Source organism: Coffea eugenioides, chromosome 8 (assembly GCF_003713205.1).
Source record: "Coffea eugenioides isolate CCC68of chromosome 8, Ceug_1.0, whole genome shotgun sequence".
Taxonomy (NCBI): domain Eukaryota; kingdom Viridiplantae; phylum Streptophyta; class Magnoliopsida; order Gentianales; family Rubiaceae; genus Coffea; species Coffea eugenioides.
Window position 1 is genome coordinate 41,805,666 of NC_040042.1, and position 17,044 is coordinate 41,822,709.

Genomic DNA, 17,044 nt, shown 5'->3' on the forward strand with positions numbered 1-17,044 from the left:
TTATTATTATTATTTTTAATAACTCAAGAAAATAAAATAAATTCAAAATATATGTAATTTCTCAAATCGATTATTTACTCCAGTCGCGTATTTACTATTTTCACTTAACGAGCCTTCAGAAATTAATTTTCGAAACAAATCACTTTAAAAATATAACTAAGCTATGGATATATTTAATTAGGCCTAAAAAGGTTAGAAAATAATAATCGGAGAAATCGGATGAGTAAATACTTATTTGAGCCAATAAAATAAATAAAATAAGCAAAATTTTCGGGTCCTCACAGTAGTCGAACCCCCAAGTGCAAGCTTTTAGTCCAAAAGTATCACCTATCCTTGTTCAAACCACAAGAGAAAACTTTTGACGCTAAAGTCAAAAATACAAATTTAAACGAGATAAAATAAGGTTTCAAATGAGGCGAGGATATGGTAAGGTGATATAATAACGTTTACTCTTATCAAAACATTCAACAAGCGACTCGGGAAAAAAAATCACTCGTTCTTTAAAATACCCTAGTTTTAAGTGAAAACTCATTTATAAGTAGTGATCTAGGGGTTAACAAGGCATAGTGGTCTAAAAGCCACAAATTCACCTTCCAAGTACCAAGTTATAGTTAGAATTCTTCTTCATAAGTCCTATCATCCTATACTAAACCTTTAACACCATCAAAACTGAAATTTTTGAATCACCACTCAAACCATGAAATTTCTCATGAAAACTACCAAAATCAGGCTCTAAATTCACTCTTATGCAAGTATTAAAAGAAAAGAGGGTTTCTTGATATAGTTACCTTGAAACCCTATGAAGATATGGCAACAAAGTGCTTCTTTCTCCAACATCTTTCCACCAAAGCCCTTAATCCTCCCTAAGTGTCAACTTTTATGGAGTGATTTGCAAGATTAAGGTGAAAACTCAAGATTCAAGCAAGAACTAGGGGTTGAAGATGACCTTTCTCTTCCTTTTTTTTCTCTTCAAGGGGGCGGCCAAATGAAGAAAAAAAATGATAGGTTTTGGTCAAATTTTTTTGGTTTATCAAAGGATAAGAAAGGTTGGAGTCAAAGTCAAAAATCCAAAGCTTTGTTGACAAATGTCCTCTAATGGTTAATCCTCATCCTATTGTCTTCCAAATGCTAAAATATCTAGCCAACCTCTAATTATCCCTTAACACCTTATAAGATAATATCCCTTTACACAAAACTCCTCCTAATCTTCAAAAATTTAACGCACACACCTCACTAGTGGGTCCCACTTCCATAATACATTACGAACTTAACATGTACTAACTCATACAAGGAAAATGATTTAAAAACTTGACTCACTTTATAAAAATATCTAGAAAATTAAGGCAATAAAGTAAAGTAAAGAAAATGTATTCGAAAAAATAAAACAAAATAAGGAAATTTTCGGATCCTCACACCCTAAGGGGAGGTGGGGTCGTCACAATTACTCTAGTTGCTCCTTCATCTACTTTTTTAAATATTCTGCACAGGTTTACTATGGATAACTAATCTTCAACTCTTTCTTTGAAAATGGCCATGTGGGTTCCTGGGTAGTGGAGCCGTGGTTTTTCTCTGAATCTCCCACCAAAATACATGTGTATGTTAACTTTATCCTCGGATTTCTCCTCTGATGCTGCATGAGAAGCAATAAAGCTCTCACTTTTTAGTAATTTATCTTTCGCAATGACACAAAAAGCTAACATAACGGAACCAAAACAAACAATTCATTATAGGTGGGATTGGGGACTACATTTGACTACAACATGTCTTCATGAACCCCATATTAAGATAACAACAGATTATCTACCAATATTAATCTACTTTTTCTTGTGATAATGATATGAATATAATAGCAAGACAGTAGTTTCATGACACTTCTGCTCATTAAATAACTTGATAGTACAAATTGAAAGTTTCATGACACTTCTACTCAAACACAAACATTTAAGAGGTTGAGTAATATTCAAAGACAACCATATATTCAAATTCGTCAACTAAGAATCTCTACCAAAAAGCAGATTCTAAGGCTTTCCATTTCCATAGTCAACCAAACACAAAACCCTAACAAATCTAACAATCAATAATCAAAATAGCAAATTGAGGGCATAAATCAAAAACCATATCTTAACAACATCCGTAAATACAACAAAAATCTTGTCTTTGTTAAATAATGGCCTCACTGATATCAATAAATCACAATTTCCCTTCCACAAAATACGCCAAAACCCAGATCGAAATAGACTAGGGATGATATACGAACCCATTTTTCTTCGATTTTTTGTCGCAAATCTTCACTTCCTCATATTTCCCATCGATCTTGTTGTTTGATTTAAATAACAATCGAAAATTTTGCTGAAAATTGGCTAAAAAAAGGTTGCTCTCTCTCTCTCTCTCTCTCTCTCTTCGTTTGTTTTGAAAGAATGAAAGTGCTAAATTATTTCGGCTATTTTTTGCTTATATTATTAGGATATTTTCATCTTTTCACTCAGTTCCGTCTGTTTTAACGATTTCCGTCGATGATTTACCTTATTTCAAATCATGAGGTAATGACACATATGATATGAAATCACAGAGGGCTTTTCTGTATGATAGTTATACCATAGGAGGTTTTCTATTTTTAACCCTTTCTTTAATCCCATATTAGACGGGGGCTACCTCTAGAACCTGTGGAATTAAGTGCTACGTCGGATGGAGGCCACTTATGTGCATGCCATTCTCCTTCAATGAATTATGTTTATAAAATATATGAAATGAGATGACAAATGTTTTTAATTGATGTATGCATATGGTATGGTGTGATCAAATTTGCAAATGTATATAGTATGTATATAACTACATGATCCGACAGGGGAGTAAGTACTATCTATTGGGTGTACGTCACTCAACCCACATCTCATTTTTTTTTCTTGCAGATCAAGAAAACCAACTCGTGTACATTTAGAAGATAAGTGAGAGAGGTAAATAGGTAGATGTTTAAATTCAAGAAACTTAAAGCAAAGCATTTTGTAGATGCAATTTAGTGATGTATATGTATTTCATTGATATCTGTAAAATTTAAATTTTAGTGAAATTGTAAGTTATAATCATGATGCCTTGTATTTATGGAAGTAAGGTCTCAAACATACAGCGTGCCATGTTGCAAATCTAGTTCAGGGATTCGAATTCGAGGCGTGACATTTAATGGTATCAGAACTAGGGTTGCAAACGAATCGAACCATTCTTGAGCGGTTCGAGTCAAGATCGACTTGAGCTCGAGTTGGCCGAATCAAACTCAAGTGCAAAATATTAAGTTCTCGCAAGCTCAAGTGTATATATATATATATACATATTATTTTAATAATAAAATTACATATATTATTATTAATATTTTATTATTTATTAAGAAAAAAATGTTATTTTATTTATTTTTAAATAAAATAAAATAAGTATTTTTATTTTTTTCGAGCTCGAACTTCAAAATTGTCAGTTCGTCAAGGTCGAGTCCGAGTTTAATAAAATTAAGTCAAAACTCGACTCGATTCATTTACAGTCCTAATTAGAACTTAGGCTATGTGATCTAAAAGTATGTGAAATGATGTTTGAAATATTAGTGATTTTGAGAATTGAAATGAGATTGGAACTTCCCGCCTTTTTCTTTGTCAACTTTAGCGTGTTATTCTCCTATTGCTAAGTATCATAGAGTAGTGGTAGAGGCTGAAGTTGGTGTATGTATCCACTTCCTCCTATAACTCCACTATTCAAACTATCTCCCACTTTCTCTTCTATATACCTGCAACTATTATGTAGTTATTTATCAGCTCATTGGAAGCAACTTGCCATAGTTAAGATACAAGTAAAGGCATTTTTTAAAATATATATTTATATTGAGCCAAAGATATGCGGAGTATTACAATAGTAATAAAATTTTAACAATTGAGAAGTGGGGATGCATCTCTTTGTTGAAAGGACAATAGGTATTTTGAAGAACTTTAGGAGCTGATTCAACTCCTATTGATTTGATTGATTCAAAAGGTTGGTCATTGCAAATCACAGTATGAACAATTTCTACGCAGAACTAGCAAACCAAACATATTTTTTAAGCTAACAACCTCAAGAACAACATTTCAGCTCATCAAACACATAGAACCTGGCAACAATGCACCAATATATCAAAATATTTGGGTGCTAGCTCAATAATTACTTAGTTGATAATGAGGAATATAAACTTCAGAATCATAACAATCAATAATGAATGGCCGAGGCAGAAAGCAAGCTTTGGTCTGGGCTTGCAGGTGAATGCCATCTTCAGTTACCTGCGCCAGGAGAAGCCAATTAAGCAACTTTGTACTGCTGAGTGAAGCAATGCAAAATGGTAAAGATGTTGTCATACTAAAAAAGCAAAACTAATTAACCTACATAAAAGAAATTAACAGCCATAAAGCATTCCATGATGCAAAACTGCAACAAGAGATAATAGTTTTGTTTACTTCTGATCCAGTGGTAACTAGTATAACCGAAACTACAATTCTTATTTCCCAAGCATGCCCATAGAATGCTAATATATATAACCGAAGCTCTCTCTATTTCATCAAGGACAGAAATTATTTATGGTCCTAAAAGCTGAACATGCTACATAAAGGTTTATGGAACAAGATTCGTCGCAAGAGTTATGACGAAGCAGTTGTGGGAATGAGGTCAAAGTGTTGAGTGGCAGCTAACAATTTTGAGTTCCCCTTCACTTTAAGAATTAGCTATCAAAGTTCATTAACTACAATTAGCAACAAGTCCACCAATCCCATCCAGCTTTTGTTGGTAACTTACCAACAAATCCAACTTAAATAGGTACCTTGTTAACCTATATTGCAGAATGCGAATGATAATTTGATATATACACTCAGGCTGACATTCCCACTATGGTCATGTTCCTTCCTTTTGTTTATTGGACTGTGTTTCTAAACAAGCAGGTAGAGTCAAGCTCCAATCTTAGGATCAAATAGACCTATCATCCAATCTTAGATAAAGAAATGAACAGGTGAAATGTCAACATAGCTTCAGCTGCTAGCAATGCAAAACTGTCTCTGTTGAGTTTATGAAAAAATGGGGTTCCAGATTTTTAAAAAAAAAAAAAAAAGGTTATTTGTGTCTCTATTGCGTTTAAGAAATGTATTGTAAGTGGATACATAAGCATAAAAAACCTTTAATAGGTTATGCATGGGGAAACACATTCAAGCTTATTCTAAAACATCAACACAATTTTACGAGTGTTGACCATCTTATCTCAGTCATAACTTCGTGTGAAGCAGCTAGTTATCTAGAAGGGTGACCTGCTACATGTACACAGTAGTTACACAAATCAAGAAGAACCATGTTTGACAGTTCCATCTAATTACATACTTAAATGAAGGATGGGAACTGCCCACCAGGCATGATACAAAAATAGTAAAAATTGTAAAACGAACTAGCAAACAAAGTTTGAACTATTGACAACTTAGGTTTTCATCGAAAGGTAACTTCTGGAAAGAATGCATGTTGAAACTTTTCCCAGATTCACTAAATAATGACTGCATAAAATGGTTGCTTCAAAAGGATTGTGAGTATGGTTTATACCAGACATTAATGTACTGAAACCACTTCAACTTTTTAAAAGATTTGTGGGTACTAATACAAGCTCTTCAGCGAAGTTGATCAAGTGAGGACAGTTTGAGCTTGATTTTCCAACCGAATATGTCATTCGAGTTTTCAGAAGTTTGTGGCTCTTCAATTATCATTATAGCAAAGGCGTTATTTGATGCACTTCTCTCTTCATGTTCCAGAGCCCCTTACTTCTGTCCATGATTCTAAGGTTAGATACTGTGCAAGAATGTGCCACTTTTCACTGCTATAGCCAATATGAACTTCACTTTATGTTTCGAAATTTATTCTTTTTTAGTTCAAAATAAATTTTTTGTTTAATTTTAGTTCAGTTACTGGACATTTTTAGCATAAGCATGGAAACCACTCCACCCTTTCATCTGTTGCATATATGTGTTTATTGATGAGGTTTTGATATAGCATATATGCATGTATTTTGCATCCAACTTCATTTACAATGCAAAATTAACCAAGTTCACATAAGTAAAACTTTGAAAAAGAAAAGAACAGAAAAAGTTAGGAAAATGAACACTGCAAAATGGCATTTATCTAAAGTCATAGATGCAAAAAGTTTGGGAGGGCTAAGAGGACCTTAAGGAGGAAGTATGTCAGACTTTGTCATCCACTCCTCTACTGTTAGGACAGACATGATAAATCATTCAACGTTCCACAATTTCATAGTTAATTGATTTGTATTCGAGGACTGAGTCAGGGGTCCACGTATAACACCAAAACCAAATGAAATACCAGGGAAAACGTACTGATGTTTGACTATTTCATGTTTTTCTGAAGGAAAAGCAAATCATTATGACTAGTTAGATTAATAGGTAGGGTTTAAATTGGATTCCTTTGATCCAGATCTAGATCCATTAAATTTAGTTAGATCCAGACCTGGACCCAAACCCTTATGGGTTTAAAAAAATAAATCCAGGCTCAAACTCTCATGAATCTGGGTATCCAATGGGTATTCGTTGTATTTTTCTAAATATACTAAAGTAAAATATATAGAGTTCAAAAATAATATAAATACCATCCAATTTTTACTTTTGAATAATAAAATTAATATTCAAAAAGTTGAATGCAATATTATGATCTAAAAAAAGAATTATTATTAATTACTGCTATTTATTTTCAAAATTCTATACCCATATCCAATCTTTTACTTGTTTGCCGTTACTTTTTCTTCTTTACTTTTCTCCTTATCCTAAAAAAGTTTGTACAATTACAATGACAACTAAAATTAGTTTGAAAAAATAAAACAATCATGAAGTCTTACTATATTTGATTTAATTCCCATAGAATATTAAATTATTTTATAAATTTACTTGTGTGTGTTTGGATTTGGGTATGGGTCATGGACAACTAGACCCTACCCAAATCCATGACTCTCTTACAGGATTTGGATTTGGGTAGGATCTAAATTTAAGAAATTAAATTCAAACCATATCCAAGTATATTGAATCTGGATTGGATTTGAGTAAAATCCAACCCATTGACATGCCTAATTATGACAGTAACGACAAAAGAAAGCAACAAATAAACCAAATTGTTATTGTGTGTGTGGTCCCCATCCCCTCCCCCCCCCCCGGCAAAAAAAAACCCTCAATAGATGTTGACATTTATTACTACCCAAAATTAATATACCATGCATCCAGCAGGAAAATCTGCAAGTCATTACCAAGATAGATGTAAGAAAAACATTTGGGGAAGAGAAAATGCTTGCAAGAGGGCCAGCATTAATGTCATTGTGCTTAGAGGCAGAAGATAGCAAATGAAAAATAAGCAAAGAGATTTAATTATGAGATTGAACAAAAAGAATAAAACATTTTTTTTTGTCCTCACTGATTTGTACAGAACGGGAGTATGAAAATGAATCATCAATGTCATGAAGTCAAAGCCATTAGAGAGTCTTGACATTAATATACTATAATTGAGTGAGATCATCAAGAGCCCTTGAAGGCTGTAGAAGGTTGAAACTGTATTTAAGTAATTCAAGCGTCAATATTGCTGGATTAGATATTAACTTTAATGATATAGATAGCAAATGACCTCATGTTATGTATTCACTCATAATCAAGCTCCACTACTTTGTTATCTAGGTTGAGCCATATTCTCCTGCTCTGAAAAGTTTAATACACCGAAAGAGTTCTAAATACAATATCTTAATGGAGTAAACACACTTAGTTGGGCGTAAGTAACAACGACTAACAAATCATATAGACTGCTGTAACAAATGTTTTTCTTGCTTGGTATTAAAAAGAAATTTGGCTTTGCCACTTTCATGTAAGTTACTAGGTATGTCTTGGTCAAAAGGAAATCTAAGAATGTAGTTACTGGAAAAGTTGATGTATTGTTACAATACTAGGTGAAAGGGAAAAAGTTCAGAATATTCTTGCCGGAGTATGGATGAAAGTTTACAAGAGTGCTGCAAAATGCTATTTAACCAGCATATGAGGCCAAAAGCCTAAAAATCTAATGAAAAGCACAAACTTGCTAAGGAAACTGATTAAGCAGAAAAATATTCTTGATAATTCACATTTTAAAGCCTTCTTAAAACTACCAGGGAGATTCAGAATTTTAACAAGAATGAAGGTTTAATTGCTTCTTGAAAAAACTTATAGCTTGTGATTTTAGACAAATATGAGAAACTTCAAAACGATCTGAATATTCTTCTCTAATATGTACGCTTCAGCACATCATCCTGGATAAACCCATGCATTAGCACCTCCTAGGAGATTTATAGTGAGAAGATCAATCTCTTGTTAGAGCCAACATTTAGATGAATGATTTTCCATACAAAGTTGGGTCAATTGAGTGTGTGCTACTACCATAGTTCTAACTATAATCAGTTTTCTTGCACTGTTGCATGGTATTTACATGCTTAATATTGAATCATTCTATAACCTTTATGAACATGATTTTCCCTTTCAAAATATAAATAAGACATTAGACTGGCTTGATTTTGCAGTTCATGCCAAATGACACGTCTGGTATGGCTTCGCTGTCTACAGTTGATTCTGGTATGCATGAAGACTGATCGTATAATCTGCTCTACCTTCTTTTTTTTTTTTTTGGGTGGAAAACTTTCCTTCTAAGTGGGAGTGGTGTGGGATGGACTAATACTCCCATTTTAAGTCCCAAAAGTTTAACAAAGAATGCAAATGCTACCCTAAGCTATGAAAACTTATCCTTTTTGTGAAAAGCATATGGACCTTTGAAATTATTTATCTCCTTTCCGTTTCTCTGTTCATGAATGATTTGAAAGGTTCCTCACTATCAAATTTGGAGATTTGTGCTTCTTACTTCTAATGGCTGGCTGCTGTTGGTATCCCTCACTTACTTTTCAAAGCAACAAGGAAAGAAACAAAGCCAAAATTGATAAAATGGTAATTGTGCTCAGTATACACATGATTGACTTAGTAATAAAAATTTTAGTCCCTGAAATATGCTAGTATCTACAATGTCATGTTGCAATTATGGTCGTTGTGATCAATAGAGTTGGTTGATTACAAATTATCTATCTTTGTACTAAGCTGCATAAAGACTCTTGTAATATGCCTAAAGAATCAAGAATTCAACATGCGGATTAGCTTAAGAGGTTATGGTTAGGTAGAAGTATCAAAATTTCGGGGTACAGATTACCATCCTAGGTCACTGCAACTATGCTGCATATCTCAAGGATTAAAATCTTTCCAACTTACCAAGTTTAGGAGAAATAAATTAATAATTAATGGAAAACACTCAATTGAGTATCAGAGAAGGATATATGATTCTTGTAAATGAAATGATGGAGATTTATTTATCTGAAAGATAATCCATATTGGTTGTCATTAAATTAATTAATGTTATTTTAATGGTTTTACACATGCATTTGAAAACTTAATAATGAATAACAGTAAAGTCAAACTTATACTTACACAGTAAACTGACATGTGGCAACCTAAAAACATACCATAAAAATACTATAACCAAATAAAATCTTCCAGTAGTCCACTAATTTTCTTTTTTGCGTTGTGTTTAACTTGATCCTCTCCTCCCAAATTCCAAACTTATCAGCTTAAACCTCAAGCCCTCCAAGAACTCCAAGAGTCAAAGATTAAACCAAATAATGCTTATTAAGTACAAGTTTATGATTGACAAAACACATTAAGCAGATACGTACAGAAAAATATAAGTTTTAGCATACAAAATGAAAAAACTTTGTGGTACAAGTCTGAAAACGATCACATTTTTATTTTTACTTTTTTAAAGAAAAATGTGCATATAGAGGCCCCTAAGCGTAATCCACAATGTGATGGCATGTATTTGATACAAGGCTATTGCTATTAGTATCAGTTTTAGACCCATTGCCTTTCAGTTGAATTATTTGATCTTCATGGGATTTTTCAGCTAAACATTTTCCACTAGAGGATAAAGGAATGCAATCTTAGCCCCTCTAAAACAGCTTGATCACATATCAATGCATAACTCAAGAGGAAACCATGTAGCACTCAGTAAACAGGGTCGGAGAATTTTTGGAACATGCTACAAATGGGATAGTTCATTTCACTAAAATCTCAAAATCTCACACAAAATATGAAGCTCGCAAATATTTATTTCCCTTTGCTCAAGTCATTAGTCCAAAATGCAAACTACCGTGTTAATGAAGAAAAACAGAATGCTTAGCAATATCAGCCTACCCTTCCTATCTTCTTGCTTTGACTTGAAATCCCATTTAATGGCCTCTATAGAGTTCTGAAAGTCTAGCCCTTTAACTTCAAAAACCCACTAAAGTATCAGTACTGACAATGCAAGTTTGGACCTTGGACTTGAAAAACAAAAACTTTATGCACAAAATTCTAGTTGAAACTCCAAAGGCATCCAGCTAATAAACACTATCCGGAAAGCACTCCCAACGTGCATGGATAGACCATTGCATTATATATAACACAGAAAAGATGCATTCAAGCAATACAATGCCATATAGTAAGAGATCCGACAAATCTTGGATTGGCTGCCAACCAATTGACACCTGTTCTAACAGTTATACTTTTACTTTTGTGGGGGCAGGTCAAGGCAGAAAGAAGGAAAAAAAAAACAAATAGGAATCTAGGAAACAAAAGGAAAAGAGTGTGGTTCTGAGCTCCTCCATTTCTTAAAGTGCACTTCTCTCTCAAAGACTAACACCTGGGCTAGCCAAAGACATGCTAGAAAGCAACGAGTGCACTTCTTTCTCTGAAAGACTAACACCTGGCCAAGCCATAGACATGCTAGAAAGCAGGGAACCAAAGAGGATAACTAAGCCAGAGACAACAAGCCGTTCCCCAGGTCGCAGGTATCCATGCATGTGCCACAAAATTAAGACAAACACACCAGATGGCGCTGATAAAAGATACTGCCCAATAGTTACGCTTTTTATGAAACCAAGAAATCGAAAAAATCATTCATGGTACAATAACACGTAGATCCGAAAAGAACCCAAACAATTTGCTTTGGCTAAAGCATAGCGGAAAACCCTCAAGAACTCGTGCAGTAGGAGGCTATAAACAAACTAAAATGTACAGAATATATAACATTGAACTCCAAGAATCAGAAATGTAGTTACCAGGATAGAAGGTGGGACGATGACTCAGTTTTTTCCTTTTGACTTGTGGTCAGAATGGCGGGTACCGTCGCCGTAGCAAAACTGCAAGCGGGCATCGAATCCGGGGAGAAAGTGGTGGTGGTGGTGGTGGTGGTTCTCCACAGGTGCAACAGCAGCATTAGGTGGAGATGCGGTTGTGCTGCTGAAGAAAGCCGATGATGGTCCGTCTATGGGCGAAAACCTCTGGACGTGAGGTAACAGAGACGGCGGAGAAGAAGAATTGGACTGAAGGGTCCCCCTATTGAAAGCAAGGCCGGAAGAAGATGGAGAAGAAATGGTAAAGTTGAGATTGTAATCACTGTTACTGCCATTACCGTTACCAGTATGATTACTATGGCTATTCCCATTCCCACCGGCAGCTGTCACAACCGGGACGAGGTGGTCCGGTACAAACGAGAAATGCGGAAGGTCCGTGTGGTGGCTGTGGTGGTGATGGTGGTCAGCTGTGATGGTAAACAGCGGGGAGGATACAGACGTCAGGGACTGATGAAGAGGATTACCCAGCTGGATTTGCCCCAAAAAGCTTGCAGATGGTTGATGTATAGCACGGGAAGAAGAGGACAGGCCTAAAAGCCCTGTGGCAAAGTAGTCCATAGGAGTAGAAGAAGACCAATGTCTGGATGATGATTTGTGGAAAAAATTAGACTCATTTGCAGTGCCATTATTACCATTACCGCCGGCATTGCTGCCGCCGCTACCGCTGCCGCTGCCGCCACCGCTGCCAGGGTTTTGATGAATTGAACCGCCTGTAGGACTACCAGTTGTGTTGTTGTTGCTGCTAGTGTTGCTAACATTAGCAGAATTACTCATCCCAGCAGTCAATAGCTGAGTGAAAGAAGAATTTTCAGAAATAGGGTTCACATTCAGGTGTGGCTGATGGGCTACACGAGAAGATTCTTCCTTCTCTTTCTCTTTCTCCTTCTCAGCTGCTCTTTCCCTGGCCCTCTCTCGAGCTTTAATTCGGCTTTCAGACCGGGAAAGCGACAATCCTGAACCCTTACTGGTCTCAGAAGTGCTACTACAAGCAGATTTAGAGAAAGCCCCAAGCTGCTGCTGTTGCTGCTGCTGTTGCTGGTAATTGAGTTCACCTTCCATGTCCACTTCTGCAGAATCAAAGCCGTGCTCATGAGTACCTGCACTTGACCTCTTTTCATCACTGAGCTGCTGAGGAGTGTCTGGAAATGCTGTATTAATCGAGGGCAGCTCCGCGATAGAGCTGGCTGCAGCCTTAAGCAGCCACTCTACGGCCTTGCTGGGCTGATCATAACCCAGTCTATCCTGCAGATCATAGAATTGTATTGCAGTGGTCACTGACAAACGAACACGCCGGTCTCTTAGTCCTTTCGTAGTCCAAACTTTGCTATGCCGATCTTTTCCACCGGATGCCCGTGAAACCCTAACAATCCGAGAAGAAGGCCACCCACAAAGCCTACCTAGACCACTCGAAGCAGTTATATCCAGTCCCCCCACCCCAACAGCACCTCCTCCTCCTCTGGCACTGCCATTGACGTTGGCCCTCTTGACCTCCTCCTCCCCATCTGCTTCGTCTTCCTCAGGCTTGCACTGGTCATCCCCTTTATGCCCTATCTTGGCTGCGTCATCATTAATCCTACCACTTCTGCTGCGGATCCTCGGAAATTTACACCCTGGGGTTTGCATCTCCTCCATCTCCATGCCACTTTCATACCTTTCCAAACCAAGATAAATTAAACTTGCAGAGCGAAAAAAGAAACCCAAGATGCAAGCTGCCCTTTTCAAGATTTAACCAGCAGGTTTTGAGGAGAGGAAGGAGAGAGAGTAAACAAAAGAATAAATAAATAAAACAACACGAATAGAAGAGAGGCCTGATGAAATCTGGGGAGCAGGAAAAATGGAAAATCAAACCCAAGGTTAAGTCATGGAAAGAAAAAACTGTGGGAGTGAGTGGACAGGTTGGTGGGGAAGAAGGGAGGGGGGGGGCTTGTATCTATTTGTGTGTGTGGTTGAGAGTGTACTTTGCATTGATGACAATTACCCTGAGTACTTTGGCTTTTGTAAAGATAAATACACACATCACACATTTATCTCTGTGTGTATATATATATATATATAAGAAAAAGAAAAAATACGTATAGTGTGTGAGTGTGTGTTGAAAAAGGCTATTTTTGCGGTATGAAATATCACGTTCCAGTTACAGACAGGCCAGGCTGCTAGTAATGTCAGAGGAGGAGAAGAGAGGAAAGGAAAGGAAAGGATGGCAAAAGCAAAGGGGACTTCTTTCTCTCTTTCTTACTCTCTTTCTTTCTCTCTTTCTGTTGTTTGAAGCTTTTTGCAGTAGTGTTTTCTAAAGCAAATAAAAGCCTGTGAGTCTGCTCAGACGGAATCCTCTCTCAAGTCGCATCCTTACCCCTAAAAAAATCAGCAGCAAAATTGCAAGTTATAACTTATAACCACAAAAAAAATAAAAAAGAAAGACTAAATCAAAAACCAATTCTAAAATTTAAAAAATATAAAGAAAAAAAAAAGAAACAAGAAAAGAAAGATGTTGAGCAAGCATCAGATGCTGAGAAATGTACAACACTACTTTTTAGTACACATAACACAAACACACCATAAAGTAGCCAGTAGTGTTGGTTGTACTCCTAGAGTACTGGCACCATCCACCTCTATAATTCATCATCTGCTAAGAAGAAAAGCTACAGAAGTACTGATGAAAAGTCCTCTATAATTCATCATCTGCTAAGAAGAAAAGCTACAGAAGTACTGATGAAAAGTCTGCATCTCTTTTTCATATAGGCTGTATACATACATACATATTACAGATTACTGACCTTTGATCTGTATGTGGTTGTGGCTAATAGCTTGTTCTATCTCAGATTTTGCTGTGTTTGTTTTTGTTCTAGGTTGATGAGGAAAAGGCAATATGGAAGAAGGTGTAATCGCTATTAATTTGCTGTCAAGTCCTGATATGTGAGGAAAGTGCTTTACTGCTAATTGCTGCAGGCGTATCTAAAACTTGGCTATGGCTAATGAGCCTGAAAATGTGGAAATTGCACACTGAATGAAATGAAGATGAGAGATAAATCCCAAAGGCATAAATGGTCAATAAACTAGTATCACTAAAGTAGTTGTAATAAAATACAAATAAATTTGAAACATTTATTTTGACTGGTCTGTTTAATATTGAATGGTAGAGTAATAAAATATGTTTTCAATCTTGGTTGTCTCTTGAGAAGATGCAAATCATGCAATTAGACGACAAAATACAAATCTACTACAGTTGGATCTGTGACTTGTGATCTCATTGAAGGGCTTATTCTTGGCAGATCCAGGGCTAGCTCCTAAAATGTACCAAAAAGAAAAACAAAATGAGCAATTAGAGGGTGGTAGAAACTACAAGTCAAGAACAAATCTCCATACATGTTCAGATATCATTGATCAGGCTTTAAGATTTCTTTCGTACATCTTTTCTTTGCTGTAACGAATTAACTGACATTAGCACGTAAATTATGCAAGAGAAGTTCAGGTTTCTTGAAAACCCATCATCTGTCCTGTCCAAACTTGCTTCTAAAGAAGTGAAATGGGACCAAAAAGTACTACTGCCATTGACTATAGCTGAAGACTGAAAAGCTGAAGAAAATGAGATATCGTAAATGGCTGGCAAGATAGGCGAAGAAGAAGAAGGGGAGGTCAATAGAAAAGTTATGAAGTTCAAAAGGAAAAAATAAAATAAAATAAATTTCTACTGCATTTGTGTTGATCTGTTGCCCGAAATTCCAGTGGTCTTGTTTCCTTGCTTCTTAACTGAGCAAACCCCAAAGCCAACAAAAAGATCCTAAAATTCCCTCACCACCTTGCAAAACCGAAAATCAATGCATTTGTTAGTGACAATTGCACCCTAAAATATATGATCGAACATAATGGACATAATCAATAAACAAATTATGTAGATTCTAAAACATGAAAATGCGACTACTATTTTATCATTTGCATTCTTAAAAATTAAAATATTTTTATATATTTTTATCTTAGTATTTACATTTATTGTTTGTGTCTATTGTATTAATATATGCATTTTATGGTGTAATTGTCCATGTGGAAGCGTAACATATCAAAACTATCACTAACAAAAACTCAATTTTGACATTTACAAAACTTCATTTTCCTATATTTTTTTTTAATGTACAATGCTTGTTTTGAGGGTGTTTTTTAAGCAAGAAAGAAGTGAAATTTAAGGAGTTGAGAGGAGGGAAGGGGATTGAAACCAAGGCTAAATGCTGAACTCTCAATTTTAACTATTAAATTAAGGCTTTTTTGGCCGTTGTTTTTTCTTTATTTACTTGTTTGTTTAGTGTTATTATTATTATTATGTTTAGTGTTATTATTATTATTATTATTATTATTTGGATGTTAAGGTTGATTAGGAGTGGTGATTAAGAAAGAATTGAAGCGGTAAGGTGAGCGGCAGGATGGGGCGTGACTCGAGGAGGACCCGAAGCTCAAAAAGCGCTGCCCGAAGGATTAAGGTAAGGTCATATCTGGATTTGGGCAGCTCACCGGGCTTATCGGGAAAGCACAGACACTGCGCCGTTCGTCTCTTCTACATCCTTTTGTATTTGTACACTTTACGTTTCTTGGCCTCTTTAGCTAGGGGATCGGAATAAAAGCTTTTGTTTGATTGATTACTCTTCTCTTTTTAATATTTTTCTTTTTTCTTCATTTACTTAACGTATCCCATCAAATGCATAAAGAAAGGGGAAGAAATTGAGAGAGAGAGAGGAAAAAATGATAGTGCATCAATATTTGTTGGATACCTTGGTTCGTATCCTTTGAAATGAGGAAAGAAGTAAAAATAAATAAATAAATATAGTATTAGTAAAAACTCATACTACAATCTTCTTATCCAAAAATAACTATTATGTTATTTCATTTACTTTGGAATTATTATCACAAGTGGATAAATCAAGTATAAGATTTGAATTCTTGAACTCTAATACCAAGTGTAGAGTCACGTAATTTAGAAACTATCAAACCATTAAGAGTCCGTTTGATTCGTGGGATGACATAGGATTAGAGTAATCACCGTGTCATTCCATGTTTGGTTACATTTTACACATTAGATAACATATCCCAACTAAGTGAATTAATTCTCTATTCATTGAATAAAATAATCGCATGAGAGAGGTGATATTAGTCATCCCGAGATGACTAAAAGATGTGATGATGAAATTTTAGATTAATTTATCTTTACAAATAATATAAATTTATACTTTCATAATTATATAACCTTACTCTTATATGATAATACAATATAAATGGACTAATTTGCCCTACTAATTAATTTAAAATTTTTTACTAATTTGCCCCTACTACCAACGTAACAATATTTGGACTAATTTGTCTTTACGAATGATACAAATTCATACTGAATATTACACAACCATACTCTCACATAATAATATGATAATAAACAAACTAATTTGCCCCTACTAATTATATTAAAATTTTTGACCAATTTGCCGCTATTCATTATTTTAAATTTTTGACAAATTTATCCCTATTAATTAATCAAAATTTTTTGATTAATTTGCCCCTACTTACATCATAATAAACGGACTCTATTGTCACTGGACTAAATTGCCCTCACAAACCTTATTTTCTCAACTGAATTCTATATAAATAGATAACATTATCAATTGGGCTTTGCAAACAGGGGTTTCAATAAGTTCAAACTTAGCCAAAAGAAAATTTTTCTATATTGGCTTGAGTTTGGCTCAGTTAAAACTCTTAAATGGGTTGGATTTTGTTCTATTTAACTCTAATTAAGCCAAAACT

General features: G+C 35.2%; 1 protein-coding gene across 1 annotated transcript; it reads right to left on the reverse strand.

The window, feature by feature from the left end:
• Window positions 1–3,996: 3,996 nt before the first annotated feature.
• LOC113779126 (transcription factor TCP2-like) lies at window positions 3,997–13,223 on the reverse strand. The gene is made up of 2 exons (XM_027324581.1): window positions 11,192–13,223; window positions 3,997–4,289 (listed from the first exon to the last, which is right to left on the reverse strand). Exon 1 carries the CDS (start codon window positions 12,902–12,904, stop codon window positions 11,216–11,218), a length of 1,689 nt encoding a protein of 562 aa, XP_027180382.1. The 5' UTR covers window positions 12,905–13,223; the 3' UTR covers window positions 3,997–4,289; window positions 11,192–11,215.
• Window positions 13,224–17,044: the final 3,821 nt, after the last annotated feature.